This window comes from Toxotes jaculatrix, chromosome 21 (genome assembly GCF_017976425.1).
Source record: "Toxotes jaculatrix isolate fToxJac2 chromosome 21, fToxJac2.pri, whole genome shotgun sequence".
NCBI lineage: Eukaryota > Metazoa > Chordata > Actinopteri > Toxotidae > Toxotes > Toxotes jaculatrix.
Genome location: NC_054414.1, coordinates 19509529 through 19524145, shown reverse-complemented (window position 1 = coordinate 19524145; position 14617 = coordinate 19509529). Strand labels below are relative to the sequence as shown.

Genomic DNA, 14617 nt, shown 5'->3' with positions numbered 1-14617 from the left:
CAGGTCTTCTGAATGGTTGTAGCAGAGGCGGCGTGGGCAGCGTGTGACACAGCGGAGCAGGCGTGGTCTGTTTAAATGCTATGCTGCGTTCACGGAGTCACTGTAAATCGCCGAGATCCCAGTGTCACAGTTTCCTGTGCTTTAGGTTTGGTTTAATTAGGATTAACTGATAATAATAATACGATATGATGATGAGTCCCATGCACCTGACTCCAGGTCTCTGAGACTTGTCAGATTTTCTTCCCTGGCGAAATGTCAAAAAATGCTCTGTCCTCAAACATGAATATGTAACCGGGGCACATCTGAGAGCATAACCTGAATTTAAAAAATGTAAATCCTTTTCACTGTCTCACATTCTGTGTGCAGGAGATGTGTTTTTCATTATTACTTAAACACAGCCTGTAAAATGTTCAGTTAAAAGAGTTAGGGTTGCTCGTGTAAAGGCAGTGGACTGTATCAGTGCATTTCCCTACATCACAGGTGTTTAACTACGTTCCAGGGAGAGTCAACAGAGCAGCATACAGGTTTTCACTTTAACCAAAGGCTGCACTGACTAATTAACGCTCACTTGAGTAAAGAGCTCATCTGGAATCAGCTGCTGAGGTAATGGGTTGGAAAGAGCACCTGGCTCTCAGTGACCATGGCTGGATTATCAACCAGGACAAGCAGGCACCTGCCAGCCGCCACTCCTTTTATCAGCTGCGTTGTGCCATTAAAAGTTTGTGTGGAAATATGCACAACATCATCTGACATGATGGGGAACTAAAGCCAGATCCTGCTCTATAATCTCATCTGGAGGCCTTTTCTTTGAGGATGTTCTGTGTCAAAGCCAACGTTCACTGTCTTCATTATTAACATTTTGCTTATATGTTTAAAAAATGCCAAATTAAAGTGTGTTTATTTCCATTTCCACGCAGTATTACTGGAGCCCGGTGCTATCCTAACATGAAGACAGTGTGGGGGCTGGAGGGTTCATGGGGGCCCGGCAGTTTGTTTTTGCCCTGTGTGGCTTCAGCAGGTGAATCTGGTTATTTCAGCAGAAAATAACTGAACTCCTCTGGCCTTCATGAAGAATGTTTTCCAGTCTAAAGCTAAACACTTTTTGCTTTTTCTGTTCGCTCTGTTCATTGTACAAAACGTTTTAATGATAACAGAACGTGTGCAATCCTTTCAACAGGATCTCATTGCAGGCTTAATTTCCCGCCGTCCTTGAAGGCAGCACCGCCCCTCTTCCAGTGAGTCCGCCTCTGCGCTCCAACCGAGAGGCGCCGACTGACTGACTGGCTGCGGGGGAGCCGGTGTGGGTGCAGCGGAGGACTTTCCTATAAAAGCAGGGATCCCGCGAACAGACGAGTTCATCTCTGTCAGTCATCGGCAGAAAGGAGCCGCGTTTCCCCGCGAACAGCTTCTTCATTTCTCCCTCCACATTTGGGAAAATCATCTCAACCCCATCCAAAGGAAATCTTAGTCTATGGTTCTGACTGACGCTCCAACAAGGATGTCCCGGACCGACGAGGTGCACCGTATAACGGAGAATGTGTACAAGGTAAGACGGATTGTTTGGTAGTTTGTTTCGGCGCCGGTCACCGCGCGTCCTCCTACCGTGGAGGGACACCTGCTGCACGGGTGGAGGGCTGATTAAGGGACGGTGGCAGAGGACAGACAGCGGATAACTTTGACTCAGTTGACCTCACTGGTGTCGTAGCCTGTGTCCTTTCACTTTGGTTACATAACTGTCTTCACCTTTATGTGAAGTGATTTAAGGATGAAGAAAAGATCTTTAGTCACCAAGAGAAACCAAGGACGCGTTTATTCGCCTTTTTCCTCAAAACGATGCGGTTAAACTTCGATCAGTCTGAGGCTGCTCGGTGGTGAAGCGGCTCATAGAGACTGAGGCGGATGATTATTTTCATTAAAGGTGAATCACTTTATTATTTTGTCTGTAAAATGCCTGATCAGAGCCAAAATAAGTGAGGAGGTAGCACACGCGGGCAGTTAACCGAGCTTTAATCGATTAATTGTCTGTGTGTGGACTAATAGATCCTTTCAGCAGGTGGATGCATCTTTGAAGGCTCCAGCTTTCTCTCTGTCCCTGGTTAATTGTTCAGTCAAACCTCCAAACTGTCCCAGGTTCACTTTAAGTTGGACACACTGCAGAGAAGCAGCTGTCTCCACCACAGGGGAATCCCGCTGGAAGTATCTGAACCAGGCATCATCAGACATTATCCGCTCCAGTCAATGTCCATCATTTAATAATTTATGTAGATTTTACATCTGAAGATTTGTCCTCGCTGGACCCAGCAGTCTTCAGTGGGGGTCTCTGTAGTGGGCACTTACTTCATGTATATTTCTATAGGTCTTTGGACTCAAACTGGCCAAAAACAAAACTGGAATATTTATCTGTGATTGTAGGGCAAGTTCAAGTTCAGAGGCAGCTTTTCTCTAAGGAGGAGAAAAGAAAGACAGCCCTTCCTAAATGTCAGAGATATTCTTGGGAAATCTGGGCGCTGACTGAATGGACCACCCTGCGCTCGCTGAAACCTGAGAGGCAAAGGGTGACAAACGCTCAGGTCCTCCATTGTTATTTCCACAACAAAGCTCCTCTTCAGTGGTGGAGAGGTGTTACTCCTCAGTTACACTGCACTCAGGGCAGCTCTCTGAGGCAGATTTCAGCAACGGTAGCACGACAAGGGTTTTCCTTTCTTTGAGAAAAGCTGTCACTGTTCCACACGCCTCTGCAAAAACGCCTGGAGAGAGCCAGAGTGCCTGAGAGCTTCTTCATACGGGAGAGCTGCTGGTCGATGCAGGAGGAGAAGGGCATGTGTGCTCACTGAGCCAAGGATGTGTTTGAGGTCAGGTCAGTGAGAGTTCATGGTTCCCTGTGAGTAGGTGCCTGATGCTGTGACCTGTGGGAGGTTTCTTTAGACTGTTAGTAACTGTAGAGAAAACCACGCAGAGGAGGAGGTGGAGGGAGGTGAAGGAGGAAAGGAAGATGGACAACACTAATGCTAACGGCAGATATCGAGGCAGCTTTGTTAGTTTGTTAGTTATCATACCTGAACACTCGTTCCAGCTTCTCTGAGAACGTGTGATGAGCTTTTTTTTTTTCCACTATTTTCTGACATTTTCCAAACTGAGTGATTATTTGAGAAAATAGATGACTGGTTAATCAATAAAAGAACACATGACCATTAGTTGCAGCTTCGATTAAAATCCCTGTTAAGAGGGAAGATGCAAAGGGAAGAGAAGGTGCCAGACTTGGCCAGAGGGTAGAGTATGAAAATGCCATCATGCAGAAATGCAGCAGTGGGGTTTCTTCCTGTCATCAGCAGGCCACATCATTATGGAGTCAGCAGGAGTGAGGAGAAGCAGAGCGCTGCTGCCAGTTTGACCCGCTGCTGGGTGCTGATTGTAGGAGACTTATGCTCGTTGGTGTGGCAATGGGTGCTGCAGCGCTGTATGCCTGGGGAGTTTCTGAACTGATCCAATGAGGGTGCTGAGCTTTGTGAGGCACTGTGTTTAGAGAAACTAACAGGTCTTTATTAATTCATTAAAGATGTGGAAGATGAAGAGGCCCAGAGGTGCCAGCTCCCATTAGATAACACTCAGGTCTGTTTCTCCACTGAGGAGAGAAGGTAGAGATGGAAAATGTCAGTGATTAAATCAGGCAGCACCAAGATGGTGTTCAGGAACATCAGTCACAGAACACAATATCACAGTGAAGGGTCATGGAGAAAGGTTTCAGAGATCACTGCCCCCCCCACCCCCCACCCCCCACCCCAAAATGATTTCTCATCTACATTGACTGTAGATCCAAATGTCCATCAGAATGAGCATTTTGCTAGACAGCCATGCTGATTGGCTGAGTCTGCACAGATGTTTTGGATACCTTTATCCCTGAATCCTGTCATGAATGTGTCATTATGGCAGTTTACCAGATTCACCAAATGAAATTCTGTCAGGCAGAAATTCTGTAGCTAATATACTGAAATATTCATCTTGAACCAAAGAATCCCAAAGAAAAATGTTTTATGTCTCAGAGTTAATTGGTTGTGAGTCAGAACATTAATTATTCTAAATGGCCTCGTGATGGTGGATTCAGAGAAAGTTCATCTGGACGTTTTGACAGGTTCTGGATTTTTTAACCCACAGATAAAACATGAAGGTTTTTCAGTAGAAGTTTTGCATTTTGAATAATTTTCCTCAGCAGCCTACGACAGGTCAACTGTTATGAGCGGATGATTGCTAAAAGAATGTGGTGAATTATTCCCATGTGTTTCTGCTCGAACTGTGCGGACAGAACATGATGACCCTTCTGTGGATGAACAGTGATTTGGTTTTCCAGCTCCTCCGTGTGTTGTTTGTTTTCTTTGTTTGTTAGATTATTAGCCGCCAGAATAAAATAACTCCAACTCAACAGCAGAGGACCAAAGCCTTAACCCCTCTGCCCTGCTGCTGAAACAAGAGATGCTGAATGTAATTTTTGGATGACTCACATTGGCGGATGCGAGTGTGTGTGTGTGTGTGGGCAGTGTCTCACGACTGTGTGTGTCTGTGTGTTGCCTGTTTGTCAGCACCCATAGTGTACTGTAGAGTGGCTGGCGCTGGATCTGGCTCTGTAATGATATGCAATCTCACATCAGAACATGCAAATTAGGAAGGGAATTCACCCGTCGGTGTGGATTGAACCGTGGAGTCAAATATCCCTCTGGATTCGCTTCGTTGAGGTTTTAGATGCTGCATGGAGATGAGTTTGTTACCCACTGACAACGTGGGTAAACTGTGTTTCCTCAGGTTGTTGTGGTTGCTGAACAAACACCATCTGTATGTTTGTTCAGGAGTGTATTCAGCCAAGCGTTGTAATCTCAACAGTGCCGCAAGCTCTGTTTGTTGAATGAAGCTCGAGTGTCAGGGTGAGGCTGGCTGGAGTTGGTTTGATGTGTTTGATTATACAGGCATCACGTGGTCAGTTGATTGGTTTTCAGAGCTTTCTTTATGTTTTATATGCTTGCGTTTGTGTGTACACACTCGTTCAGCCACCTTTTTGCCTTATCTGTGTCCAGGTCTTTGTTCTCATCACATCCTCGTTACACGTTCCAAAGCCAGATGTGAAATAATTGTTAGCTGCATCTCTAATCAATGGAAAAGTTTATTTATTGTATTGGTGGAAAACATAATGTAGGTGGGATAACATTTCTTATGAAACATTTTGCCAGTGGACATTAGCTGTATGTGAACATCACTGTGAGGAGAAAAGTTTGGAAAGTTGATTGTAACTTGAGAAGTTCCCCTTCAGGCTCAGCTTGTTCTCTGTGTGTAGTGATTTCACGTTTCTGAAGGACGTTCAGTAAATTTGATATTGATAAGATGACAGAAACGCTGTGTTGGTTTTGTATTGCTTGACTGTTATCTGTTGTTATCTGGAGTGTCCTGAAGTGAATGGAGCCTCCGTAAATATTGTCATGCTTACAAGTCCAACCTCCGCGAGACACCAGGTCTGTGGTAGTACTTATGTGAAGCCAAAATTCTTTGTTCTCCAGGGAGGGATTTTTGTCCAATGTGTGGGGGGCTGTGAGTAATGCTGCTGAACACTTTATCCCCACAGTCACACGAGTACAATCTGTTCACGTTCCTCTCCCTCCAGAGCTTTTTCATTTCTTTGAACAGCGACACAAAAAATGGAGAATTTCAGTCAGCAGTAGTTGTTTTCCAGCTGTTTTCTTTTCAAACATTAAATACTTTGTATGATAACCACTGTGATCAGGATGCTGTCTTATCAGCCATCACCTGTTGGTTGTGTGTTCTCCAGCTCATAAGCGGACAGCTGTTGTTGGAGGCAGAGCTCTGCAGGTGAGAGGCAGGGCATCTGTTGTGGGAAAGAGAAAGCAGCAGTAGATGGGCTAAGGGTGGCAGAGATTTGGCAGAAATCTCCCTCTGTATGTTGTCGCCCTCCTCTTCTCTCTTGCATACTATGAAAAGAAACCCTGGTGTCATGTGCAGCCTCGGCACTGATCAGGCAGACTGAGCCGCTCCTGTGCCTTTTGTTCATGTTTGAGGTCATTTGAGGGGAAACCGAGCCTCGAGGCTCTGCTCATGTGGAAAGAACTGTATTGAATCCAAATGCTCTTCTAAGGCAGGATTCCTCCAGTGTGATTGTTTCAAACCAGTGATTTTTCCTCTCTGATTAGTCACACTGCTTTCACCTCTGTTGTCTCTGTTCTGAGCTACATCGTTGGCTTTGTGCTTCTGTCCCCTGCAGAATTCTGTGCCTCCTCAAGCTCCAGGCTTTGCTCTAGCTTTTTGCCTTGTTACTGATCTTTGGGCAGCAGCAGTGTTTGTGAGCGTCATTGTGCCACTGTCTGACAGTGTTGTGGGGTTTATGGTTGTGTTATGTAAGGGGTACAGTGTTGTATTTTAACCAGCTTTAAGCATTATTTTTGATATTAGCGTTGAATTAAATGCTTTCTTGATAAATCAACTGTACTGCTACATCATCAGGCCTCTGCACTTACTGTTAGTGGTTCTACCTGGATCTCCTAACCACTGCTGCAGCTGTGTTTATGTCCTCCTGATACTCACATACCCTCTGCTGTCTTTACGAAATCTCACAGTCTGGTTTCTTACTTGCTCAGATCCTTACTGTGTGAAGCAGTGTTGTATTAGATGCTGCCCAGCTGAGGAATCTGTGGAATTCATCAGTTATTTTACAACCTTGAAAAAAAAAAATCACACGTGGTAAACTTTGTTGCAGCGATCACAGGTGCATTCATTTTTTGATTGTTGTATTGAGGTCGTACTTTGGGCCCATTTTCGAGCAGCAGTGTTTCTTGAGTTTTGTTGTGTTCTGTAAATACATGCATAGATAGCTATGAAGTCAGCCACTTCATTGACTTGTTCAGTTTGCTGACAGTCAGAAAAAGCTGTCTGATCAACACTGGTTCAGCTGTTTTTCGATGGATAGAAGCATATGTGCAGATTATGGGGCATGTCTGGCCAGTTTTCTGTGGGAATAAGAGCAGTACAGCAACAAAGAACAAAATGTACCCTGATGTTTTTCCTGTCACCTAATGGTTGAAAGATTGCTCCGGCTTTATAGATTTAAGGTTTGGGACGAGATGTTGCAGAATTTCTGTGTAGCTTGTCTTCTCATCATTCTTTCCAAACGAGTTGGATGTTTGATTGTAAGCCTCTAAGCCCAGGGTGGGCCCTGAACATTCCGAAGGCAGCAGCTCAGTGCAGGTGTGGAGTGTATGGAGCTATTCTTTATCATTTAGATTTGAACAACTGCTCTGCTTTGACACAGCTTTCATAGCTGTCATACAACATGTTGACATCTGCTGTCTGTGTGCAGTACGTCAGCCTTTAGCACATCAGTAAGTTATCTAACCTGAGCTGGAGGGAGATCCGGGGGGAGAGGTGGAGGCTGGCAGGGAGCAGGAGGTTGGCAGAGGATGAAAGGAAAGTTACTGGGATGGAGACAGAGGATAGAACAGAGTAAATGGAAGTGGAGTGACGAGACAAGATGGATCCACTGTTCTTCTCTGATTCTAATTAGACTGAAATTAAGAGGGAAAAGGCCTGAGAGGCAAGAAAAGGCTGAAATCTTCTTCTGCAGTGTGTGTGGTCAGACTCTGAGGTCAGAAAGGGAAGAGAAGGCATGACAAGGTGTCCTGAGATCTTTTAAAGCTGGTACATCATTACACCACCATCTCACTGCTGTATTAGGCTGCATCCTTTCAGATTTCGTGAACACACACACACACGCTCTCACACTCTCCTGCATGTTGTACATCACGTGCAGATATTTGTATTTTGGGTCGTTGCACATGAAATTTGCCAAAATGAATCTCTCCCTGTCGTTTTCATTTTTAAAACCTGACCATGCCAGATTTTTTTTTTTTTGAATGAACACCTTGCCATATAACATATGTTCATTCACATGTATGTGTGTAAAATGAAAAACAGGTTGTGTAAAATGCTTTAGATGCGTCACTCTGAGACGGTGACGACGACCACCTTCGCTCACATGGCGACGGTGGAGACTCCTTCCTCCCTCCCGCCACCTCCTCGCTCTCACCTCGCCCACCACCCCAACAGCTTTGCTGTGGTGTGAGCTGAACGTGAGGTGAATAAAGATGGGTTGTCCTGTCATGGGAGGGGGGGGGAATTCCAGCAGTACCATATATGGTGCCGGAAGTGCCCCCTCCCTCCCATCTCCTTCTGAAACTGGATCTGTGGAATAGGGGGCGCTGACTCTGCCTGTGCTCGCCTGCACGCAGATAAGAGCTCATCTGAAAGGGAAATTGACTGAGTTCTCACACACACATGCACGCACGCACACACACAGCGCTGAATTTCCATCTCCTGAGGGCGTTGAAGCAGTGCAGCTTTAGCGCGGTGATTGTCACACTGACTGAGCAGAAGCAAATAATGTCCATTTCCTGGGAAACGGAATAATGAGGGACAGCAGCAAAACACTAATGGACATAATGTTTATACATCAGCTTATCACTCTCACATACAATATATATACTGCGTCTCTCAGGGCAGTAATGTTCTCCACTGCTTGTTATGCACAATGCATCTGTGCATGTTCTGTATATATTTGGGTGTGTATGCAATGTGACGGTTTGGATTGTAAAAAGTGGAAATGTGTGATGAAGTGAGGTTATAATCTTATGTGAATAATTTATGCGGTGGCCCTAAAGAGCTGCATTTAAATAAATCAGTATTAGAAATATTCAATGATGAAATATGAGAGATTAGAAAAACAGCAGATGAAAGCCAGTTCAGCTGTAGACCGACTTGAGTATGGTTTTATTTCCAATAGTTGGCCTTAAGTATGTGGACATATGGATGTCTAGTTCCAATCCCAACTTTGTGGCAGCAGGTTGTGTTTGTTCTTTTCCTGTTTTGACATGAGCAGCTCCACACAGACACTGGTTTCCCATTTTGGTGAGGAAGTTAAGTTTTGACCTGAGCTCCCCACTGAAGGATGTAACAACAGCATATTAATGCTCATGGTTTTAGGATGAGATGTTCTGCAGTCACACATGACTGTAAGGTTTGTGTGTTCCATACATGTTGTGTAGTACACCTGTAGGAAGGCATGTCGTCAGGCTCCCTCATCCATTAGACACATACAGATGTATTAAAACTGAGGATTCAAATCATGTGTCAAAACCTGAACGCAGCTTAGTTCAGTTCAGTTTACACTAAAAACATTTCAGTTGACTAAACTGTCCTGAAATGTCCCCATAGAATTATTTCATCACCGAATTATTTTATCACCGAGACTAATATTGAGAAATTTTCCAGTTGAGAATCAAAATACACGTCATGAAAATAACCATGTTTCCTTTAATCCCAGTAAGTTCAGCAGTTCGCAAGAAAATAGCAAAAATAAATACGGCCCATTTCACAATCTTAAAAATACTTAACGAGATCCATGGAACTGCACCAGAATCTAATCGCTTGTTTCTTGGCCCATGGCCTAATGCTCGACCAGATTTAATTGAAATCTGTTAAATTACTTTTTCAGAGTTGCTGTTCATTTAATATACAGACAGACACATACAAAAGCTCCTTTTTCAGTCAGAGGCCAAGGTTTCCTCCAATCTGCACAATAAATCTCAGTATAAAATATAAAAATATTGAGTTTGCATTCAGAAGTCGACTATTTTCTTCATAGTTTCCATTGTTTGATGATTTCACCTCTGAAAGAGATGTTTGTAGGTTCCTCTGTATTCACGCTGTGCTGCGGGGCTGCCTGGAGGCATCTGCAACAATAAGCTGCTTTCAGTAATAAGCTGTGAATGAGCAAGTGAGGTGAAACACACACACAGCTGAATGTGACTCTGACACATGTAACCTCAGCTTAACACCAGAGGAAAGAAACAAAGCATTTTTATGACACATTTGAGCTTTCATTTAAATTCCTAACACATGATTTCACTTTGCCTGACCGGTTTACTCAGATTACAACATTTGTAGTTCAGAAAGATTTTTCATGATTTTTTTTTCTTGAGCTTTAAACAGAGCATGTTGTAATTCAGGTTGGATGATGTATTCATGAAGGAAAGACTAACGCACACGAGGTGAAGCTGTCAGCAGCTTCCGTTCTAACCCATTCGTGCTGTTTGGAAAGTTTTCGTCAGGGTTCATGTGAACAGAAACACTTCTGTGGTTATCAGTGGACGCTTGTGATAAAACACACATTGGAACAAAACATGAGGACGTGTGGAATGTGGCTTTAACCAGAGAACTGGCTTCACTGAATAACCACTGAATAAGACTCACACTGGAAGTGATGCATCCACTTTCTATATAGATTTATTAATAAGCTTGTATTTGGACAAGTGTTTCTGCGTATTACAATAATTGTGTAGTTAAAATCAATTAAAATTAAAAGAGTTTTGTCTTTACAAGAACATGTGTGTTTGTTCAGGACATTACGTATTCTCTTTGATTGGAGACGTCATGCACTGATGCCAAATTGCTTCTGAACTGAGTGATGAGTGTTTATGAAACAGCTGACACGTGTACATGGTGAGAAATGGAAGTGTGTTGGCAGGTTATGCTTACACACACACACACACACACACACAATAAAACTTGATGACAGGGGGTCACCTTCACTTGTGAGTAGTAGCCAAACACACCCCAGCGCTGCACTAGCCTCCCTGTTTCCAGGGCGACCACCTAGAGTAAATGACCTTTTGTGTGTGTGTGTGTGTGTGTGTGTGTGTGTGTGTGTGTGTGTGTGTGTGTGTGTGTGTGTGTGTGTGTGTGTGTGTGTGTGTGTGTGTGTGTGTGTTCCAGTTAACCTTCATATCCCAACCAGAGTTCACACATGTCTAAACAGCAGGAAAGCAAAGGGTGAACTTTACTTGTTATCAGCACTGAAACTGTTGACTCTGTGGTGATTGCACTGTTTCTTTAGCAACTGTTGTGTGAATGTTTGAATTTCACATTTCACATGATTTAGTTTTCTGAGACTCGAGCGTGAAATCGTCTGTGTTCAGAGGAAGCGACCTTTGTTTTAGTCAGACAGAAGTGAAGGCAGAGATGAAGGAACAGGAACAGCTGACCCATTTATCAAGCCAATATCACGCCTTTATTAAATATCCTCATGATATGATGGAAGCTCCTCTTGACAACACACTCCAGCCCTGCAGCAATGAGGCTACAAAAGTCTGGAATCATAAAAAAAAGTTTGCAGTACAGTTTGCTGTTGGTAAAGTTGTTTACATCCAGCCAAGCACACCATCAAAAAAAATCCTTTCTATGTTGGAGATGGAGAAACCTTTAGTCCATTTGACTGTTTAGATCTTGGGACTGTCTGATTGAAAGGGCCTGAAGGAGAGTGGTGTAGCAGTGTTCAGTTCACGATTTATCGTCAGTTTTACCCACAGTCACCTTGGTTACCCAGTGACAGCTGATTTAGTTACACAACAAAAGACATTTAGATGTTTGGGTTAAAATTGAACTACATTTGATTGAAAAATAATTTGGTTACAAACACTGAGGGGTGAAAACATTATGACCAGCTGTGCCTAATGTTCTGCTGGTCCTCCGGTGCTGACCGGTTCTGGCATGACTCACAACTCTACTAGACCTTTGAAGGTCTTGAGAACCATATTACACACAGTTTTTACTGATGTGTGCACGTTGTTTGACTTGCAAATCACCAAATCAGTGCTTCCTGGTACCTGCCATTTAACAAACTGTGCACCACTGCTGCTATCAACAGTTTAATCACTTTTCTAAAACCAGAGTTTGAGGTGTTCCAACCAACTGATCAGGAAACAGCTCTTTTTCAGTGGCAACTGGATACTGTAAATTCTGATATTAGAAATATTAATCCATCGCCTGAAGCCAGTTATTTTTGCATTTTTGTCTGTCTTGTCTCCACCTAGTCTGTCCCTGTCCCTCCCTCCCTTGCTGGGATTGCCAGGTCCCTTCTTGCTGGTTAATCTGTTTGGCAGTGAGCGGCGCAGCAGGTTCTAATGGTGCCACATGGTTGGCTCGGCTTTACAGTAATTTACGCCCCAACATGATATGAACCTGCTGCTGTTTATGTAGGCTCTGACTCACCCCACGCACTCGTCTCCTGCCGCCAGCTGACACACACACAGACACACACTAATACATACACACAGACTGCCCTCCATACACTATTGTGGCACAGCCAGTTAGGTCACAGTGTTCTTAATGTGGCTTGTTTTTTTGTTGGTTTTTTTTTGCCTTTGTTCTTTCAGGTGTCGAGCTGTGAGTTTACTTACCTGTGTGGGATGTAACTCCTGGATAGTAGGTGTATTTAAGTAGGCCCATTATACTAATGAGACTTCTACTACTACATACTGTGCTTTTTATTCCACAGTTCTACCAGCCAACCAGCCGATTCTGTTTGGCTGGTTACCGGTTTATTTGCAGATATTGCCATCATCTCTGTTTTTCTTTTTCTTTCATTCTGTTTCCTTGATCAAAAACAGGAGAAAATAACAAACTAGACTGTTTTTCTCTGCTTTAGAGGATTTTAGAGGGTTTAACCCTGATGTGGTTTGAGTTCTTCTACTTTAACTGTTCATACTTGAACACTCATCAAATTTTGTACACAGGACTTTTAATGGAACACTTTTCCCATTGTGGTTTTACTCATTTGAATGAAGTAAGAGATCTGAGTGCTACCTAGCTGTGAATGTAGTTGCACAAAATGTTCCTAATGTTGTCGGTAATTTTTATTAAGTATGTCCTCATACGCCGTAGCTTGTCATAAACACTACAGAGAAATGTTGGTTTATGTCATTTTATGCCTCCTCTTGTTCCATTAGTAATAGCTTGTATAACCTTTGGCCCTTTTCCACATCAATCATCTGTCATGGGACATGGTGTCCATGTGTTGCCATGTTACTCTGATAGATCTATTAACCTTGGTGCTGAGGGCTTGCTGCTACCTGTTCAATCTCCCTCTCCTCACATTAACATCCATCTGTTACAGCTACAGTGGCAAGTAAAACATGGCTGGATTTAAGCTGTTATGGGGAAGCTTGCTGTCTTTAATGACCACATATCACACAGACTGTAATGTAAAACTAATGTGTTGATCCTCTGAGAGTGAACTGAAACACAGGGAAAACAAGCACAGGGAAATCACACCTCTCTACCAAGATTAATTGTAAACAAAGGTGAATTACCTCTCAGCGTAACTTCGGCCAAGTGTGTTTATTACACACAAATTCTGCTTCCAGCTACAGAAGTCTCACCTAATAAAAATTTTAACACTGTTAACAATTCCAGTTGAATTTGGAAATTGGGACTGAAAAAACAGAAACAGTATAATATACCTAACTAGTTGCCAAACCATGGCCTAAGCTTAACCGTGAAGCTTGCAGATCAGAAAATGCTTGTTCATTTTTGGACTGGTCATTTGGGTGGTTTGCCAGAGCCAAATAACCATATGATGGAACAATGCTTTGTTGTTCGGGTGTGAAGGCCTATTGCCGTGGCACCCTGTCAAACCTCAGAGGATAAAACAGATTAAATGCTTTGTTTTCACAAAAAATTGTCAAGTGTTGCTCACAAAGTGCCTCTACAGATGAATAAAACCCCCCAAAACAATCACAGGCCCAAATCCTCATCTCTCCTGCAGAAACTGATGCTACATGGCAGCCAGTTGTGCCTGCCAGCACGGTGCACTGTGAACAACTACACACACACACAGATGAACACACATGAGCATTAAACTGACACAAACAGAATTATATTCCAGAGTGATGCTTACACACACAAACACGCACAGTTTGTTGTACTCAGACGCTTCCAGGATGAACATCTGCCTCGCCGACCAGCCGAACCGGCCTTTCATAAGACATCAAGTGACTTGTTTTCTTCTCCGTGTGAGGATAAATATTTCAGACACTAGCCAGACCAACAGCATGTCAGTGTGAGATGGACTGTTCTCTTCTAGAGTCCCCGTGTGTGTCTGTGTGTGATGGCATGTGGATGTTCACGTGCTTCAGCCCCCCCCCCCCCCCCATGTTACCTGAAAGGCTGCAGTGAGACTGGCCTCATGTTTCAGCTCAGGTTTGACTGTAGGGCTAAAACTAATGATTAGAAATGTTTATTATTTTGTCTGTTTTATTTATCTATCTATTATCACACTTCCCTCAAAAGGTTAATTCCACGTTGGTCTCACCTCATCTACTTATTTAAAATAATATTTCTATCTTCCCTGTGGGATCAGTGATATGCTTCATGGTAGATTTCAAAGTATTCAGTGATTAGCTCCATCGTGGCATTTAGTCTGCTCCTATCTGAGAACCAGGACATTAAAAATGCTGCCTCGGTGAGACTGAGGCTGCATAATGGATTGATTAAAAAACAGCGTATCATCATCTGTGGACAGAATCAGACTGAGATCAGGATCTTTATCATTGTTTTTATCTGGATGACCGTTTCAGCAAAGCGAAAGATAACGTGCAGCTTGTTATTATTCTTGTATTTGGCTTCCAGATAACATTCAGCTGTGTTTGTCGGAGATGGAGCACATTCAGGAAAGCATTGCTCCAACACTGCAACGTGATAAGACAATCAGTGTATTGTAATCGAGTTTTGG

General features: G+C 43.4%; 1 protein-coding gene across 3 annotated transcripts in view; it reads left to right on the top strand.

The window, feature by feature from the left end:
• The first annotated feature begins 1300 nt into the window (after positions 1-1300).
• Positions 1301-14617, top strand: part of baiap2b (BAR/IMD domain containing adaptor protein 2b) — a 59541-nt gene continuing 46224 nt past the window's right edge. For all 3 annotated transcript variants that reach the window (XM_041029427.1, XM_041029428.1, XM_041029426.1), the window contains exon 1: positions 1301-1546. In XM_041029427.1, coding sequence (XP_040885361.1) covers positions 1472-1546 — 75 coding nt within the window. In that variant the 5' untranslated portion in view covers positions 1301-1471. The remainder of the gene's footprint in view (positions 1547-14617) is intronic.